Source organism: Pteropus vampyrus, unplaced genomic scaffold, assembly GCF_000151845.1.
Source record: "Pteropus vampyrus isolate Shadow unplaced genomic scaffold, Pvam_2.0 Scaffold617, whole genome shotgun sequence".
In the NCBI taxonomy this organism is placed as follows: Eukaryota; Metazoa; Chordata; class Mammalia; order Chiroptera; family Pteropodidae; genus Pteropus; species Pteropus vampyrus.
The window spans coordinates 33,638-52,514 of record NW_011889398.1 but is presented as its reverse complement, the minus strand read 5'-3'; the positions used below and the strand labels follow the sequence as shown (position 1 = coordinate 52,514).

At 51.2% G+C, this 18,877-nt stretch overlaps 2 protein-coding genes across 5 annotated transcripts; both read left to right on the top strand.

The window, feature by feature from the left end:
- The first annotated feature begins 50 nt into the window (after nucleotides 1-50).
- MTMR11 (myotubularin related protein 11) lies at nucleotides 51-9,972 on the top strand. Of its 4 annotated transcripts, XM_011384683.2 has the most exons (17): nucleotides 51-2,684; nucleotides 3,035-3,125; nucleotides 3,556-3,677; nucleotides 3,906-3,966; nucleotides 4,133-4,275; nucleotides 4,755-4,833; nucleotides 4,956-5,091; nucleotides 5,332-5,419; nucleotides 5,561-5,649; nucleotides 5,733-5,857; nucleotides 6,294-6,360; nucleotides 6,574-6,644; nucleotides 7,183-7,349; nucleotides 7,647-7,820; nucleotides 8,079-8,261; nucleotides 8,677-8,970; nucleotides 9,299-9,972. In XM_011384683.2, the coding sequence occupies exons 1-17, from the start codon at nucleotides 2,619-2,621 to the stop codon at nucleotides 9,443-9,445; spliced, it is 2,103 nt and encodes a 700-aa protein (XP_011382985.1). In that variant the 5' UTR covers nucleotides 51-2,618; the 3' UTR covers nucleotides 9,446-9,972. The 4 variants fall into 4 exon arrangements, with proteins under 4 accessions (XP_011382985.1, XP_023381498.1, XP_023381499.1 ...); XM_023525730.1 differs by having other exon boundaries at nucleotides 5,332-5,649; XM_023525731.1 differs by lacking the exon at nucleotides 9,299-9,972 and having other exon boundaries at nucleotides 5,332-5,649; nucleotides 8,463-8,817.
- Nucleotides 9,973-10,523: 551 nt separating this feature from the next.
- Nucleotides 10,524-14,982, top strand: SF3B4 (splicing factor 3b subunit 4). The gene is made up of 6 exons (XM_011384681.2): nucleotides 10,524-10,875; nucleotides 11,342-11,470; nucleotides 11,714-12,256; nucleotides 12,571-12,777; nucleotides 14,215-14,388; nucleotides 14,566-14,982. The coding sequence occupies exons 1-6, from the start codon at nucleotides 10,842-10,844 to the stop codon at nucleotides 14,751-14,753; spliced, it is 1,275 nt and encodes a 424-aa protein (XP_011382983.1). The 5' UTR covers nucleotides 10,524-10,841; the 3' UTR covers nucleotides 14,754-14,982.
- The last annotated feature ends 3,895 nt before the right edge of the window (nucleotides 14,983-18,877 follow it).

Genomic DNA, 18,877 nt, shown 5'->3' with positions numbered 1-18,877 from the left:
GAGGGGCCGCCTCTGTTGGCTGTGTGTCTTCTCAAGCAAAAGCGAAGCTCACAGACCAATAAAACAAACACACAAAAGCTGTGACTTTGGTGCATTTAGGAGGTCACACCGAGCTGGGGAGAATGTGGCTGGATCTGAGTGACTTCCGAGAACCCTTTACCACCCTTACTCATCTCTAAAGAGCCACATGTCCAAAGTTCCAGTCACAATGTTTTCTTTCCCAATAAAAGAGCTTCAGAGATGATTGTCCCCGAGTTACTCAGACACTTCTGGACTCTGTGTCCTCCCCTTTCTCCAGGGAGTCAGTGCCCCAGACACAGAGCCACAGCTGAAAGGACAGAATTAGGAGCCCCTTCCTGGCCTGGATCATCTGCACCCCAGGATTTTCTAATCTTTCCCTGGAGGCCTTTCGGCTGCAGACTCCGTGAGTCACCGGGCACTGTCTGCGCTTTGTGGAGCCCCAGTCTGCAGAGCACATTGTGGTTCGCCCCCTGTACTTAAGCTGATTGACAGAATTTATGAAGTCCCCCGTGCAGACACTCCCTATGCCACAGCCCTTCACTGGCCTGGCGGTTGAGATGGGGAACGGAAGCTGCCTGACAGCCACGGGGCTGACAGGCGTGGGGGTGGGAGGACTTTGGCCTCCTCCAGTGCAGCTAACTGCATCTGTGACTCATCTGTGAGCCACTCACCCCACCTCCTCCAGCCGCCCCTCCCGCAGGCTTCAGTCCTGGCACAAACCTGCAACCAGAGCTGGATTCTGAAAATAGAAAAATCTAATACAGCCCTTGCCTTTCCGCCCTTCCTGTCAGCCACTCAACCTCCACTGGGCGTATGTGGGGTGGCGATTGGGGGGTAGGGTCCCGTCACTCAAGCCTCAGCTGCTGCCCCCATTGCGTTCCTGGTTGGATGCCCATCCGAATCACCCACTTTTTTTTTTCTGCTGCTTCCCTCCAATCCCTTGATGTTTTTTCTCTCTTTCTCTGCTGCTCCTATACCTCGAAGTACTTAAAGAATAAAATAAGGCTCTTGAATAGAGAGCGGCGGCGAGAAGCGAAGTGGATCATGAGATGTTGAGGTGGTGCGCACCTCGTCCCGTGGCGGGCCTTGGGAGGTGTCCCCCGCCCCCAGACTGAGGCCCGTGGCACGCGGGTGGGGGCGGAAGTGCTCGATAGCGTTTAGGACTTGGAGGATCAGGAGAATCGGGCGCACGGGCCACCTTCGCGGCAGGTGTATGCCTCTCTGTTCCAGAGCGACTCCCTGTCTCGCTATTTTCACTGTTTCCACAGTCTCAGCCAAGACAGGGGACTTGCTCAGCTGAGGCCGGAAGGGTGTGTGTGTGCTGGGGGTTGGAGAGACAGTGTCACTTGGAAAACTCGGGCCCCCACCTAAGGATTGCTGCCTCTGTACAGACTCAAAATCAATAAAACAGCAGCCCTTTAACTCTCGCTTTCTATTTTATTTCCTGTCTTTTTCATATCTAAACGGAGATTTTCGCCTGTCACGGTCAGCTGCGGTCCCCTCACTTCCCCTCCTAGTGTCCCCCACCCTTCCACATCTTGCTTCTTGGGTTGCAGGGAGGGGGGAGGAGTGGGATTGTTGAGCTGAACAGAGGTTTCCAGCCCTCAGCTTTCAAAGTCCTGCACATGAATTATTAATTTGGAGATCTGGTGTCTGTCTGGGTTGGAGCGAGGAACTAGGTACCTGGAGTGGGCTCCAGTTTCTCATTGGTCGGGGTGTGTGTGTGATGGAATAAGTGGGGAGATCTTTTGCTTGGGCCTCCCACCCCCGCCCCAGAAACTGGCACATAAACATACCGGTACTTGTGTCTGCCTCCTGGAGAGATTTCAGTTTCTCTCCCTACTTTTCCACTGCGCCCTTCCCACGAAATATGTTTCATGCTCTCTGGAGAAGGATGTACAAACAACTGATTCGACCCCCTCCCCAGTTCTTGGGTCTCCCCAGGCAAAAAAATCCCCTGAGGTCTAATCTGCATTTACTTCCCAACTGCTTTTGTTAGGTCTGTCAGGGGAGGCAGTAAGGAAGCCTTAAGTACCTTTGTGTTCTTCCCACTTCCTCCACCCGCCTCCCCTCAAGATATAAAGAAACGGAGCTCCCCAGGGAAGCCACCACTGAGAGAGTCTAGAGAAGTGGCCCAAATCCTTCTAGTTTCATACTCGGTATTACTGCCCCCCTCAGTCTCCAATGCTCGTGAACTCGAAGAGAATCGGAGCTGGGAGTGGGGTAAAGAAGGGAATCTGGGTATTTTTTCCCAGCTCCCCATTTTTTTCTCACCTTTCTTAGGCTCCTCCACTTCCTCTCCACTTCCCCAAAATTGTGTGTGTGCTCCTTTAAGGGGCTGGGCATCCCTCCCGCCCTCTCCAGAGTCGGCTGAAGTTTCCCAAGGAGCCTCCTCCAGCTGGGCTGGACACACCTTTCAAAGCCCCCAAATCGTGCTCCACGCACCTCACCTCGAAGGCTCCTTTCCCCGAAGTTTACCCGCTGCCCCTCTCCCTGACTGACCTCCTCTCAACAAGACCCAGCCTCTCCCCAAGGGGCTTGAGCATCCTCGAAGTTTCCTACCCCTAACTGCTCCGTCCCCGGATGGAGCCGGAGAAATGTGGTGGGGGGGCCGGGGCCAGAGTTTCGACATCGCCCCCCAGAAGGAGCAGCCAGAGATGGGGGTAAGGAGAGGAAACTTGGGCTTGGGAGGGAGGGGAGGTCGGCCAGAGGGTGTAAATGGGGAGGACGTGGAGATAAAAGTGGGAAGAAACGGATCTGGAGCAGGAGGGTGTGTCTCATAACCTGATGATGGAGCTCGGTCTGTGTTTTTCACAGTCTCAAGTTCATCGTCACATTACCCATTAACCAGCCCCTCCCTTTACTGCCTGCCAGCCCTGGTCCTGAGCTCCCCAAAGCCACTGATCTCAGTTTCCCCTGAGAGTCTGAGTGTAGGCCTCCAAAGGTGGCGGCTGAGTGGATCACGGCCCCCAGGGGTGGAGAAGCCGGGGGATTAACCCTACACCCTTCACAGCTCTCTGGACCGAAGTCTGTCCAGGAGGGCGGGATTCCGGAGCCCAGGAGTCGTCAGCTTGGCAGTCGCCTGGCCTCTGGATGCCTCCCAGGTAATATGCTCTTCCAATTCTTCTACTCTCCAGAGATGCCTTCGAATGTCATACCACTCAAACCCGGCTTCATATCCTCGCTAAAGATACCTCTGTAATGCTCTCCTGGCTCAAAGTGCTCCTGTTTGAGGCTCGCTCTCTTCTCTGTCCTCAGCTGGCTGGGAGCTTGGACCTTGATGGCCCATCTGTTTTCTTGACTCTGTTACCCCTTTTCTCGTTTACTTATTAAATAGATAATTGAGCGCCTACTATGTGCCAGGCACTGTTCTAGGCTCTAGAATAAAGGAATACAAATTCTCTCCTAAGCTTTCATTCTCAGGAGTTAGAGGAGGATCTTAATCTTCCCTCTTCAGACCCTCCTGTCTCACAGGCGTGGGTGTATGTGAGGGTGGCAGCACTGGGGGTCGTCATAACCTCTCTTCTCCTGTAGGGGAGCAGACCCTAGCGTGGGCCCCAGGCGTGCGGAAGGGGCTGGAACCTGAATTGCCAGGAACCCTGATCTGCACCAACCTGAGGGTTACCTTCCAGCCCTGTGGATGGCGGCGGAGTCAGGTGAGATGGTTAAGGCGATGGAAGAGACTGTGAGCAGGAGATGGGGAGGAGGGTCTAGAAGGATTTAGACAGACATTACGGGAAGTGAGACAGAGTGATGCTGAAGGGCTGTCTTTTGACTGTATTGGGGAGAGTCAATGAGGACTCTCTCTAGGGAGGCGAGGGGCGGCAGAGCGAGGACGAGCGAGATCCCAGAAGTCTTTAGCATCGGCCTTGTGCTTCCCCTAGGACACTCCCCTGAGCAGTGAATATGATTTCGCCCTGGTCAACATTGGGCGATTAGAGGCTGGTAAGTACAGGGGTTTGGAGAAGGGGCTCGCTGGGGTGTTGGAACTCCTCTTCATCCTTCCCCTCTTCTCGGGGCGCAGCTGGGAATGCAGTGGGATAGGCAGGGAGAGGTCCTTCTGGGGGCACCCCGATCCATGACTACACTTCCCTCTAACTCCCGACTTTAGTGAGTGGCCTATCCCGGGTCCAGCTCCACCGTCCAGGGGCACTGCTTAAATTCATCCCTGAGGAGATCCTGATTCATGGCCGAGACTTCCGGCTGCTCAGAATTGGTTTTGAGGCTGGAGGACTAGAGCCTCAAGCCTTTCAGGTAAGAGGCACCCCCATCCGAGGCACCCCTCCTCCCCTCAGAACCTTGGGGTTCTTTCTCTGGCAATTCCCAAGACGCCCCTATCTCCCAGGGCGCCTCTCATCCTTCCCTCTGCTTCTTTCCTCAAGGAAAGGCTAAAAGCCTGAGGTAAATGTTAGCATAATGGGAGTAAAGGGCATGAATTCTAGCCCAGCTTGGCCAACTATCAGGAGTGTGACTGGGCAAGTATTTTCCTTTGAAAAACAGACCAGGTTGGAGGAGATTCTTCCTAAGGTTCCTCCCAGAATTAACACTGTGATTCTGTGGGTCCGTGCGTGTTCTCCTGGCCCCAGGCCCCTGGCCCGCGGAAGCTCCCTCGTCAGGGACTGTCTTCGCTGTTCTTTTCTACTGGTGGCAAAGACAGTGAAGAAACATGTGGGCCCCATTTTCTTCTTTCGCTTCAGTCTGAGCCAAAAGGATGGACTGTCCTTTCCCCATAGGTGACCATGGCCATTGTCCAAGCCAGAGCTCAGAGCAGTCGAGCCCAACCGTACACAGGAATAACCCTGAGCAAGGCTGGTGAGTGAGGATGCTTTGGGGCAAGGAAAGGGTAGAGACTGAAAAACAGAGGCTGCTGAAGACAAAAGAGCTGAGAAGGCGTCTCTGGTTCCTCTCCCTCCTCCTCCACGCCTCACGCGTAGGCCAGAGTTCTGGCTCCAGAAAGCCATCCATTCCCCTCTTGGAGACATCAGAAGACTGGGAGACTGAGAGGAAAAAGCAGGGGGCCAGCGCCTGGAGGGTCAGCCTCGCCAATGAGAGGTTCGACGTAGCCACCAGGTGATCCCCCGTCCACCCCCACCTGCCGCCCCGTCTTCCCACAGTTCCCTGCTCCTCTAAAGCCACACCTGCCACACACTCCAGTCTCCCCGGACAGTCACAGAGCTATTCCCCTTACCTCCTGGGTCTCTGCGTCTGAGATCACTGGGACTGATCCCCTCCTAAGCATCTTCCTCATCACAGCTTTGCCTTACGATGAGGTCACTGAGCCAAGACGTGACCTAACTCTCAATTTCACAGCCTCCCCCGTTACTTCTGGGTCCCTAACCGGACTCTGGACAGTGAAGTCCGGAGAGCATTCAGCCACTTCCATCAGGGCCGAGGGCCGGTCAGTGTGCGGGTCAGGGTAATGGGTGTGCCTTGGAGGGTTACGGGAGGTCGGGGCTCATCTGTGGAGGGAGGGGCTCCCGGCGAAGTCAGGGCCGGAGCGAGTTTTTCCCACAATGATCCTCGACTCACCTATTCGAAGCGCCTGTGCTGGCATCACCCTGGGGGCAGTGATCTTCTCCGCTGTGGTGGCTTCTACGCAGCCAGTGACCCTAACAAGGAGGACATCAGGTGAGGGAGGGGTGATGAGAAGAATCTGAAGGCCAGTGGCTCAGGGCAGACGACTCCTTTACTCGCTGACTCCTCCCCTCCAGAGCAGCGGAGTCGATGCTCCAGGCCGGGCACGCCGACGTTGTCCTGGTGGACGCTGTGGATGAGCTGCCTAGTCTTGCAGATGTCCGACTTGCCCACTTGAGGCTGAGGGCCCTCTGCCTGCCCGGTGAGAACCACCTTTGACCCCTACCCCTACCCCTAGGTCCGCTGACCCTAACCCGGTTTACTTTTTGCCTGTGATAGATGAGTCTCTCTTCAGCCTGCTGATCCTTAGTTTTCTACTCAACTCTCCCGTATCCCAGACTTCCTGATTTCCTGTCTCCCCAACGCAGTTTTTTTTTTAAAAAACAGCTTTATTGAGAGATAATTTACATAGCATCTTAACTGTTCAGTTCAATGAATTTTATTATATTTACAGTGTTGTACAAACATCACAATTTAACTTTTGAAACCTCATGGCCATTGGCGGTGACTTCTCCTTCCTACCCCCAGCCCTAGGCAACCACTATCCAACTTATTCTTAACCCTTTGGGCTGTAGACCCTGAATCCTGAATCCCGACTTCTCCTGATCTTTGCCCTTCTGACCTCTGCCCTCTCTCAGATTCATCGGTAGCTGAGGATAAATGGCTCTCCGCCCTGGAAGGAACACGATGGTTGGACTATGTCAGGTACTCCGTCTTTTTCCAGTCATGATTTAACCTTCTGTTAACTTGGACGCCTACGTGGCCTTCCATTAACTCTTCTCCTTGGTTTCCCAAGACTTTATTTGCTGCTCCTTAGAAGGGGCAGGATTTGAGTCTGCCTCTCTTCCATCCCTTGACCCATTACTCTCCTCCTCCAGGCTATCATTCTTCCCTCCTCTTCCTCACCTGCCCCTCCAGGTCTTGTCTTCGAAAGGCCAGTGACATCTCAGTCTTAGTGACATCCAGGGTTCGCTCTGTAGTACTTCAAGGTGAGTTTCTTGGGTCAATTCACTCCATTACCTGACTTTTTCCTTTACCCACCTGGCCAGGTTCTACTCAGGGAGGGAGACCTATGAGGCTTCCTCGTCTCCTCCCAATGTTACCATCCTTCCCTCCCTTCGCCAGGCGCTACTCACGACCTCCAACTCATCCTTCAGGGCTACTCTGCCTCCCAACTACACCTCGTGGTCCCTAACGGAGGGTTTTCCGCCCTCTGTTCCCATCCTTCCATCAGTGGTTGGGGGTTGGGGTTGGGGTTGGGGCGGGAAGGACAATGTGGAAGCTGGTTTAAGATTTATAATTCTGCCTCCACATGCGGCTGGGTATTTCTAGCCAGGTGGAGTCTATAAGTGAGTCATTCGAGGTCTTTGTTTTCTCTTCACTTCTGTGCGCCCTCTCAATCCTGCCCACCCCAAACTTTCCCCCTCCGCGCCTCCCCCTTCCTCTTGCCATGTTTCCTTTTCTCGTTCTCTTCCGCCCTAGTTTATTGGCCCCTCCTTCTTTGTCCCTTCTCCCTTTATCACCCAGAGCGCGGTGATCGTGATTTCAATGGCCTCCTCTCTTCACTCGTCCAGCTGCTTTCAGCCCCTGAAGCCCGAACACTGCTTGGGTTCCAGTCACTAGTGCAGCGAGAGTGGGTGGCGGCTGGACATCCCTTCCTGACCCGACTTGGGGGAACTAGGGTCAGTGAAAAGGTGAGAATGTTTTGGGAGGGTATTGGGGAGGGGGGCACTATTATAAAGAAGGGGATCAGAAAGTTATAGAGTATAATCCATTGGAGGTGAATCAGGTCCGGAGGGTCCCGAGGTTCGGCAGAGCTTGGAGGGAGACCCAGATGCACGAGGGACCGTACCCCCTGCTATGCTCAGTTCGGATTTCCATCTCTTGATCTCCTTAGTGGCCCGTTCAGTGTCCCTCTCATCCGCCATCATTTTGTCTTCTTCCCCCTTTAGGTCCCCACAGTTCCATCCTCTTAATTTCCCTCTCCTCAGGCCCCAGTGTTCCTCCTCTTCCTCGACTGCGTCTGGCAGCTCCTCCAGCAGTTTCCAGCCGAGTTTGAATTCTCTGAGTTTTTCCTTCTTGCCCTGCACGACAGTGTCAGGGTTCCTGACACCCTTACGTTCTTGAGAGACACTCCCTGGGAACGTGGGAAGCAGAGTGGACAGGTGAGTGGCTTTCATTTTTGATTCCCCGCCTCCCTGCCACACTGAGGAGTAATTTCTGAAGCTTGGTCTTGATTTATGAAAAGTGAGGTGCCATGGGTGGGCAAGGGGGAGGTTGGTGCTCACTCTCAGGGGTGGGCTTTCACCCTACATCTGTCTTCTGGAGTAAGAGATGAGAGTTTCATAATTTCTCTCTAGGCCTGGCAGGATTATGGTTTTTTTTTTTGTTTAACCATCCTTTTTCTTGTTTCCTCTGTTCAGTTCAACTCCTATACACAAGTCTACACCCCAGGGTACTCCCAGCCCGCAGCTGGGAACTCTGTTAACCCACAGCTGTCTGTCTGGGACTGGGATTTACGCTACAGCAACGAACAGATACTACAATTCCATAACCTTGGCTATGACCCGGAACATTGCCCAGATTCCTGGCTCCCTAGACAGCAGGTGAGCTGTCTAAACTTCCTAAACTCCCTCGACTTTCTCACAGGCTCATCCTACTAGGTGGGGAGAATAATATCTGAGTTCCCCGGGGAAAGCTACCCCACTCTTATTCTGTAGCTGTCATAGTCCCTGACTGTCCCCAAGAAGTCAGAAATCCTAGAATGGCACAGAACATCCTTTTTGTCTTCATCTTCTCATGTACAGATTTTATAAGTTTCCTTAAAATCAACTTTAATCCATCCTGAGGCCTAATCTAAAACCTAATGAGGAGGAAGGATGCCGTTCTCAGCCGGAGGCTTGTCGTTCCATCTCTAGTGTAGTGTGAGTGGGTGGCAGCTGCACATTCCTTCTTGACCCAGTTTGCGGAAACTGGGATCATCTGTTTCTAGTTGCTGCTTGATTTCCTGTTTCCTTTTAGTCAAGCTTCATGGTTCCTGGACCCCCGAGTTCTGTGTGGCTCTTCTCCAGAGGGGCCTTGACCCCTCTGAATCAGCTCTGTCCTTGGCGGGACAGCCCTTCCCTGCTGGCAGTCTCTTCTCGTTGGCTCCCTCGACCTGCTATCTCCTCTGAAAGTCTGGCTGATCAGGAGTGGGGGCTCCCCTCATATTGGGGAGCCTGCCCTTTACCCTCGGGGCTGCTGCTGCCTGGATATCTGGGACCCCAGATCAGGCTCTGGAGACGCTGCTACCTGAGGGGAAGGCCTGAGGTCCAGGTGAGAAGGGAAGATGGGGATTGGGGGTGGGAGAAGGGTTTGACTGCTGAACCCCAAGTCCTAGGAGAAACCAGGTTATTTTCAGGGGCTGGAAAAGGGGATTGGGGGATTGGCAAGTGAAGTACCATTCGTGTTGGTATCAATGTGAATAGGTTTGGGAGTGTGGATGGGTGGGGAAAATTGCCTATGGCTCACTTCAAGTGGAACTTAGGGCATAGTTGGAGGGGTAAAGGGAATTAAAAATACCAGAAGTAGCAGACAGATTTCAGAAGCAGAGAGCTAGAGCTGCAATAATATTCCTCTCCACCTCTCTTCACCTTCTCCCTAGATGGGCCTCTCGGCTCCCACAATCTCTGGCCTCCAAGATGAGCTATCCCATCTTCAGGAGCTATTAAGGAAATGGACACCAAGAATATCTCCTGAAGATCACTCCAAGAATAGAGATCCAAATACCATTCTCTCCCAATCCCATTGAAATTGCTGACTCTCTCATGGGCAGGGCAGAAGGCGGTCTGGGTGAGGGAGGGTTCTGACTAATCCTTCAGCTTTCTCATCTGGTCTTACTGCCTCGGCTTTCACACTCCAGCCCGTAAACAAACTCACTGACCTGAGTTTCCAATGAGGACTGGTGGTGCTAACCTCCAACTCTTGCTCAGTCCGATTTGGTTCCTCAAGATTACCTATCTAGCTTATTGCGATTTGAAGAATTAAGACACAAAAACAAAAATAATCCAGAATATGATAACCTCTTTTTTGAAGGCAATTCCATCCCTTTTGGATATCCAGCTGTTGTGAGATCAGAGATTCTGTTCATCAGTCCCGACCAGATGGCCTACAGACCTCACTCTCACCTCTTAATGCTGAATTCCAATTTCTATTTCCTCCATTACAGCTTCCTATGGCTATGAAATGTAACGGGAAACACCTTGTCTCTTCCAATTGTATGTTTTTGTAGTGACATTTTTATTTAAAGGGTCCATTAAAGCACAGTATTTATACACACTGCTGGCTTTGGCTTTGTGTCTGAATAAAGGATCCTAGGTTAGAAAGGGGTGGGTGGAGGGTGCGTGTGACTAGAGAGGGTGGCACCCACATTATTGATAAGGAAATAAGGGGATGGGTCAGGTGACGCTCTGCAATTTGGGAGAAGGGTCCTTCTCCATGCTTCCCATTTAGGTGTAGATGAGGCAAAAGTGTACCAAGACGTGGCTGCCCGGGCCAGGTTCTGTTCTGGAGGTTGAAGCCTCTGGGCTTCCATGTCAACCTCCCCATGGGTTTGGTCACACCCCAATTCTAAGCCTCCGGTTGCCTTCGGCACCCTATGCAACACTCACGAGGCGAGTCCAGACGTCACTCCAGCTCCGACAGACCGCAGTCCCCTCCCTTGAGGAAAAACAAAATACTACCGCAAGCCTAGGCCGGTGCCGCGGCCCGGGGTGCAGGGCCGCCTCCGCGCCCCACGGCAGCCGAGTCCTTGGGTTTGGGGGTTCCTCAGCACACCCTCCTCAGCACAACCACAAAATATACGGAAAGTAAACTTCTGTCCTTTCAGTTTCCAAATTTACATGTTGGGAGCAGTGTGACCCCGTAACGTCTCGCGCTGCCTGGAGAGGGTCTGCGCGTTTCCGCTCCGCCTGCCTCGCCCTGAGCGCTCGCAAGGGCAGCTCACGGCCGGACCGGGAACCGGAGAACCACGCTGCCCGCACCGCGTCACGTCTCAGCGGCTCCTAAGATGGCCGCGGCCGCTTCCGGCCCCGCCCCCTCGGGGCCCCGCCTCCCGCCCCCACGTCCGCCTTCGCCCCGGAAGTGGAAGTAGTAGCCGAGGTCGGAGCGCGGACTCGCTCCCTGGAGACGGCGGGAGCTCTTTCGCCATGGCGGCCGGGCCGATCTCCGAGCGGAACCAGGGTGAGTGGGAGGAACGAGCCCAGAATGGGCCCAGGGGGGCTGGGAGGCCCCGAAGGGTGCCAGGAGTCTTTTCATGTGGGCGGGAGATTGGGCCACCCCGGAGGGCGCGAGACCGGCCGCCGTGCATGTTGGGGGCGGGGTGGCCGGGTGCAGGCTCAGGCCTTGTAGGCGTGATTCTATGTCCAATCGTCTGCCTTCCCACCCCCTCACCCTCCAAAGAAAAAAATCAAAAAGAGAATTTGCAGCAGAACTCTAAATTAGACTTAAAATTGATTCTCTAGTTCCTGGAAAGAGGGTGGTGTAAGGGCTTAATTTAACGTCCTTTTTTTGTTTTGTTTTGTTTCCTTTTTGCTCCTTTACTTCCTCTCCACCCCCAATTCCCCTGCCTGGGTTCCATCTTCATGATCCTGTCATCTCCCTTCACGTTATACTCATCTCTGCTTTAACCTCTTGCTCCACGGTCCAGATGCCACTGTGTACGTGGGCGGCCTGGATGAGAAGGTTAGCGAACCGCTGCTGTGGGAGCTATTTCTCCAGGCAGGGCCAGTGGTCAACACCCACATGCCAAAGGACAGAGTCACTGGTCAGCATCAAGGTGAGTACATGCCAAGAGGTGCGTTTTAATATTGAGGGGACACAGCGCTACCGGAGGGCCCCAGCAGTATTCACACCTGTTTTGGAATAAGCAACCTAGCCTAGCTCACAGTTTGTTTCTGGGACCGTTCTCAATCGAATTGAAGTTGTTATTTTTTGTTCTTTGTGCTTTCAAAGGTATATGAGTTATACCCCATTTTGAACCACTTCACTTTAGTTGTTAATCTCTCTCCCCCTTCCCCAGGCTACGGCTTTGTGGAATTCTTGAGTGAGGAAGATGCCGACTATGCCATAAAGATCATGAACATGATCAAACTCTATGGGAAGCCGATCCGGGTGAACAAGGCATCGGCCCACAACAAAAACCTGGATGTGGGGGCCAACATTTTCATTGGGAACCTGGACCCAGAGATTGATGAGAAGCTGCTTTATGATACTTTCAGCGCTTTTGGGGTCATCTTACAAACTCCCAAGATTATGCGGGACCCTGACACAGGCAACTCCAAAGGTTATGCCTTTATTAATTTTGCTTCGTTTGATGCTTCGGATGCAGCGATTGAGGCCATGAATGGGCAGTACCTCTGTAACCGCCCTATTACCGTGTCCTATGCCTTCAAGAAGGACTCCAAGGGTGAGCGCCACGGCTCAGCAGCCGAACGACTTCTGGCAGCTCAGAACCCACTGTCCCAGGCTGACCGCCCTCATCAGCTGTTTGCAGATGCACCCCCTCCACCCTCTGCCCCCAATCCTGTGGTGTCATCATTGGGGTCTGGACTTCCTCCACCAGGTAAAGCTTTTGATTCAGAATGTGTTTGTTTTGGGCTTGGGGGGATAGGACAGGAAGAAGGAAAAGAACCAATAAAGGGGGACATTGAGTCAGTGGGTGATGAGAAGAAGATGGAGGGTGGTAGTTGTGGGGAGGAAAGCTGCTGAGTTTCTCCAGGAGGCTGAAGTTCTTAGTGTTGAATCCCGTTGCTTCTGGCTTTAGAGAGCTGCGGGGAGGGGAACAGAACTCATTCTGCCTGGAGGCGCCAGACCGGAGCAGGTCTCTAAGGACATTCTGTCTGCATGATCATGAACTCGGTTCCATTCCCTCCACAGGCATGCCGCCTCCTGGCTCCTTCCCACCCCCCGTGCCACCTCCTGGAGCCCTTCCACCTGGGATACCCCCAGCTATGCCCCCACCACCTATGCCGCCCGGGGCCGGAGGACATGGGCCCCCATCAGCAGGAACCCCGGGGGCTGGACATCCTGGACATGGACACTCACATCCTCACCCATTCCCACCGGGCGGGATGCCCCATCCAGGTGGGTACTCTCTGCTGAGAAAGGGAGGGACGAGCCAGGAAGAGGAGCTCTGTCACCACTTACGCTGCTGCCCTTTGTCCCTCAACAATAATAGAGTTCCAGAGCTGACTTTCAGACATTGTTTTATAAAAACAAACACAAAATATTTTACTCTCTCTGCTTTAACAACTCTCACCCTATTTCCATGTCTTACATTTTTCCCAAGGGTACAGCTGTCCTCGTCGTTTCTTCCTTGACCTTTACTTCCATTCTCTCCTCTGACTTTCACCCCATAACAGTGACCATAATGCCAAGTCTAGGGGACACTTCTGCCCCTTATCTGGTTTGACCTTTGCTCTTAATGTAACACTGGCCATGTCTTGTTTGAAAATCTTTTTTTTTTTTTTTATCCAGATCCTCCCTCTATCCTGTCTACTCAGTCTCAGCTACCTTAACAGGCTCCCTTTTCTGTGCTTGTCCGTAGGTTTTTGTGTTTGGTTCTCTTTTGTGCATAGCTCCTTTACCTGTACTCTGATGCCTCCTAGGTCTGTGTCTTTGATCCATGATATTAACGTTCCAGGGTCTTCCGTCTTGCTGCCGAATGGACAGCTCCACTTCCTTCCTCCTCCCCTTCCTCTAGTGTTCTTTGTTTTCAGGTGCATGATTCAGAGGTCTTGGAGTTATGTTTGACTTTTCCCTATCACCCCACTCTTGAAACTAAGTCTTATTAGTATCATTGACACCAGCCCCACTGCCAGTGCCCCAGTTCAGGTCCTCAGACCCTCATAATTTCACACCTAATTTATTGTAGGAATTTCCTAACACTTTTGAGTCCAATTTTATCTACCTTTGATCCACTTTCAGAGTAATTTTTTGAAAACACAGATATATATACACACCTTTGCTCAAAATTCTTGTTTCTACAGAATAAAGCCCAGACTCATTACCATAACATTCTAGGCTTTTCACGACCCGGTCCCTGCCCCTTACTCCCGTGACTGCGTGGTGCCGCTGGCTCCTGAGTTGCTGGTTTTCCAGGAACATACTGTGCTGCTTGACACACCTGTGATTTGCACATGCTTTTTCCTTCTGCCTGCGATGTTCTGTCCTCACTCTGTCCACCTGAAAAATTCTTATCCTTTAGAAATAGATCTTTGTTCAGGCAGCATCTCTGCTACGTTCTTGAATCCTGTGAGCAGGTCCCTCCGTCTATTATACTTCTGTAGCACCATGACCGTGCCTGTCACGGGGGAAGCAGTGAACCGAGTGGGGAATTGATTGGGCATTCGGTTGCTGTGTGCCGTCGGAATAGGGTCGAGGATAAGGGCACTTTTTTTTGTCAGCCTTAACCTTCCACACTCTTCCTGATGTCACTTCTCCCTCCGTTTCGTTTTCTCTCTTTCTTCCTTTTCTTTGTTCTTGTCTCCATTTTCTTATGCGTCTGCTTTGTTCTCATAGGGATGTCTCAGATGCAGCTGGCCCACCATGGCCCTCATGGCTTAGGACACCCCCATGCTGGGCCCCCAGGATCTGGGGGGCAGCCACCACCTCGACCACCACCTGGGATGCCTCATCCTGGACCTCCTCCAATGGGCATGCCCCCCCGAGGGCCTCCATTTGGCTCTCCCATGGGTGAGTAGCCTCTGGCCACCTCCCTGTCCTCACATGTCAGTTTCCCGCGGCCTCCCTGGTCACATTCCTTTTCCCCTCTTTTCCTTCCTTAGCATCTCCCTGTCCGCCCTCTGCTGTGTTGTCTCAGCATCAGCCATCTCCCATTTCTGTTATTAACTTTCCTTTCTCTCTCTACAGGGCACCCAGGTCCTATGCCTCCACATGGTATGCGTGGACCCCCTCCACTGATGCCCCCTCACGGATACACTGGCCCTCCACGACCCCCTCCCTACGGCTACCAGCGGGGGCCCCTCCCTCCACCCAGACCCACTCCCCGACCCCCCGTTCCCCCTCGCGGCCCTCTTCGAGGCCCTCTCCCTCAGTAACTTCGCATTCTCTTTTCTCCTGGTGTGTTCTCCTAACACCTTTTCAATTCCTCGGACCAATCAGAGTTGTGTAGCTCCCTGGGACTAAGGCACTGATGCCTCTCAGGCCTCTTTTTTTTTTTTTCTTTTTTTGAAGTAATCTTTTCACAGGAGGTTTTATTGTTTTCTGTGTTGGTCCTAAGTGTTTTACAGATACACAGAGATAATAAAACTAAACTCCTTGTTTATTCTTTGTGGTCTCTTCCTTGGCAAAGTAACTTTTCCTCTTCCTGCAAGGAGACGTCAGCGTGTTGGGAGAACAGCGATGAGGTAGCAGTGAGGGGTTTTCTTCCGCTCTTACAGGCTCGTTCCGTCGGGGCAGTTGCTTCTCTGCATCGGTGTTAACACTCAGAAGCAGTGGCGTAGGTTCCCGTGAGTAGTAAGTGAAAACAATGAGCAAAGTTTCTGGAGATAACGCAGGCAAAAATAGGGAGCTACCTGTACAGAGCCGTTTATTGCAACGAGCACTATTCGTCAGAGCTGGGTTGGAAACAGCTCACGTGCTGTCGGTAGGGGACTGGTTGAGTCAGCCGGTAAATCCACACAGCGAGCACTGCGCAGCCGCAGAGAGGAACGAGGAGGACGCTGCGACTGTTTGAAAAGGGACATCTCCAGGCGGTGCCGAGCCGTCCACGCAGGACGGAACGTGTAGTTTCCCACTTGCATAACTAAGGGGTGGCATGTAATACATACGTTTGTTTATATTTAAAAAATGGAAGGATAAACCTAAAACTAGTGGAAATTGATGCCACTGTGGTGGTGGTGGTGGGGGGGCGTCATGGAGGAAAGCCGGATTTCTCAGCCTGCTGTGCTCCTTTTCTTTGGAACCATATATGTGTTTTAGATAATTGCAAAACAAAGTAGAAATTGGAAGAGTAGGAACTCAGTAAACCTTCATTTTCTTCTGTTCTTTACCACCAGACATCTTAGATAAGGGATTTGCATCTTGTTCCTTTTTTTTCTCCTCGGTTCTTCCAAACCGAGTTACATCACACAGAAATCTGTGCTCAAAGAGTCAGTAACTAGACTAAATCCAATGGCCCATTTTTCTGTTCTTTGCATCATTTAATCCTGTTACATCACCCCCTTCTTGAATTTTTTTTTGATTTACATAACTCTAAACTTTTCCTAAACTTTGGCTAAGAAAAGGTGAGCATGGCCTCGTTCTGCATCATTCTCTTTCATGTGACATTTTTATGGGCTCTGCTGGGGCAGCTGAGGAGGTAAAGACGAGCAAAGCAGTTCTGTCCAATTGTTGGCAAGGGTGTAGACTGACACATGGGAGATTATTATGAAACAGAATAGTTGGAGAGCAGAGGAAGGGTATCTAAGCAAGAAAACGTCTCAGGAGAAAAGGTGACAAAGGTAATTTGAAGGAAGGGTGGAGGTTCCCCAGGCAGAGGCGAAGGGGATGCTCGCTCCTCCTGAGCAGGAGCAGAGAGAAACGGCATGGCATGTGATAGGCCAGAGCCGTTCGGCGTTGGCCGCAGGATGGGGCTCGAGGTGGTTCGGAAGGTTCCACGGATCAGTGCTGCTCAGCGCCTTTTCATGTGGCAGCGAGCCACATGCAGCAGCATACTGAGGGGAAGGGAGGTGGCCGCTTCAGGCTGGAGGCAGTTGGCTCAGGATTCTAGCTGTCCCAGGCTCTGCCGAGCGGCCCAGAATACTGAGAGAATGAACACCTGAGCGCACTGTCGGGGCACACTGGTCGAGAAGCCGTAATCCATGAGAGGGAGCCACAGGAGGGATCGAAGCAAGGGAATGACAGATTTGTGTTTGAGGACCACGGCAGCCATGTAGATTTGAGAGATGGAGACTGGGACAAGTACCAAGTTATGCACCTGGCAGTAATGCAAGTGAGATGAAGTCCTAAATGAGGGCCGTGGCAGGAGCTGGGATGAAGCGGAAGAGATGCATTGGGGAGGTGTTTAAAAGGCAAAATAGGACTTGGTGTTGGATTGGATATAGAGAATGAAGGGGAGAGTGGAACCGAGGATGAGAGCATGCAGCAGGAAGAATCCGGGGTGGCGGGGGGGGGGTGGCGGGGCAGGATGGACGTGATGCATTCAGTTTTGGATTTGCCACCTTTGAGGTGAGTTGTGAGACGTGCAGGCGGAATCGTCTAATGGATGTCGGTTATGTGTGTGTCTAAATCTTGAGGATGCTTTAGGCATGATGTTTCGTACCGTGAGTGGCTAAGGATGCCAGGCTTCTAAAGCTTCTAAAGCTTCTAAACCTCAATGGGATTAACTGACTTCTTAATTTCAGACCGAGCTCCGCTCCAAAGTTGCTTGGATGTGGATGTGGTCATGTGCCGAGGTCCCAGGAGCACTTGGAACCTGGCAGAGCTGGCGGCTGCTGGACTCAGGTGTCAGAGGCCAGCCCTGGAGCAACCCCAGGTGGTGGAAGGCTTTGTCCCACTTTCTCTGCTTTCTGCCTCCATGTCATCTATCAGATGAAATGGCTCTTCTAACTGATCCTTGAGGACTTCAGCAAATTTGTAGCTTGTTCTTTGACTTAAGTGTCGTATGTTCAGCTGTTACCTGATACTGTGTTGATGAATCGACACCATCGCAGGGTACATTGGTGCCTTTGCTGCATTCCCTCCTTCTCTTTGGAGCCACTGTTTCTGAGGCCTTCATCCTCAGAATCACTGAGCTTCCATTCATGCAGTAATAATTTCTCAGTGCCTCCTCTAGTCATTGAGTTTGACTCTCCAAACTCTCCTTTATCTCTCCACCCTCTAGCTCTTTCAGATTCTGGTACTCGGCAGTTCTCTGAACAGAGCTAGTATTTCTTATCCATTTAGGTACTTCTGTTCCCACATCTGTTATTCACTTAAACGGTGTCTCAACCGTTTTTGGTTTTTATTATTGTCCCCCTAAGAAGACATTTTTTCCTAATTGTGCCCCCACGTATAAAATTTTAATATTGCAGACATGCTGTATATTTGCTTATGTACTATGGCCCTTTGGAGGGACAAACCATTATAATATCTAAGATTCCTCCCCCCCAAAACCAACTTTTGACCCCCTGGGGAGCACTGTCACCCCCATTTGGAATGCATGCTTTAAACCATGAGGCTTTTAATGTTTTGCGGGCCACAGACCGTCCATTAAAAATATGACATAAACTATGGCCCTTACCCAAGAAAAATACATATATGCTTATATATCCAATATCGTGACACAAAACTTCGAGAAGGTTCATGGATCCCAATCTAAGTATCCCTGCATTAAACCGAATCCCTTAGGAACCCCTAATAGGTCTCGTCCTATTAATCTGTATCTCCCGAGAGTGTTGAAAGGTACCTGGCATATGCAATAATTGTGAAAATGGTAGCAGCTAATGTTTACTGAACTCTGCTGTGTGCCAGGTACTGTACTAAGTGCTTTACATGTATTATCTCAGCCAGTCCTCGTAACAACCCTCCAAGGTTGATTCTGTTCTTAACCCCTTTTTAAGATCAGAAAACTGATATCGTTAGTTGGCCAAAGTCACATGCTAAGAAGCGGTAGATGCAATAATTGAATCAAGAGCGGTCAGAACTTTAGAGCCAAATGCTTAATCACATTATACTATGTTTACTGAATAATACTTGTCGAATGAATGTTTTCTTTTGCTCCACATTTGTGAGATCTTTTTATGCTGTTGCATATATTAAATCTTTTAAAAATTTATATCGTATTCTTTTAAAAATTTATTATATAGTATAGTATGATATAAATGCAACACTATTTGTTTGTCCAAGTTTAACCATTCTCTGGTTGATAGATAGTTGAAGTTTTTGAATATTACAAATTAAGCAGCCAAGAAAATACTTGTCTTTTTGTGAGACATATACACTCATTTCTTTGATCAGATCGTATGGGTTTGTAGAAGTTCACTTGACTGCCGAGAATAATACATTTTAGGAGAGCAAGATAAGAAGTAAGGAAACCCGTTAAGAGGCTTTTGTAGTAGCTAAGGAGATGATGATGGCTTAGACTCGGGGATTGGTGGGGGAGCTCGTGAGACGGAGCGGATTCAGAATACATTTTTTGAAAGTAGAGCTGACAAGACCCGCTGATGTAGGGATGAGAGAG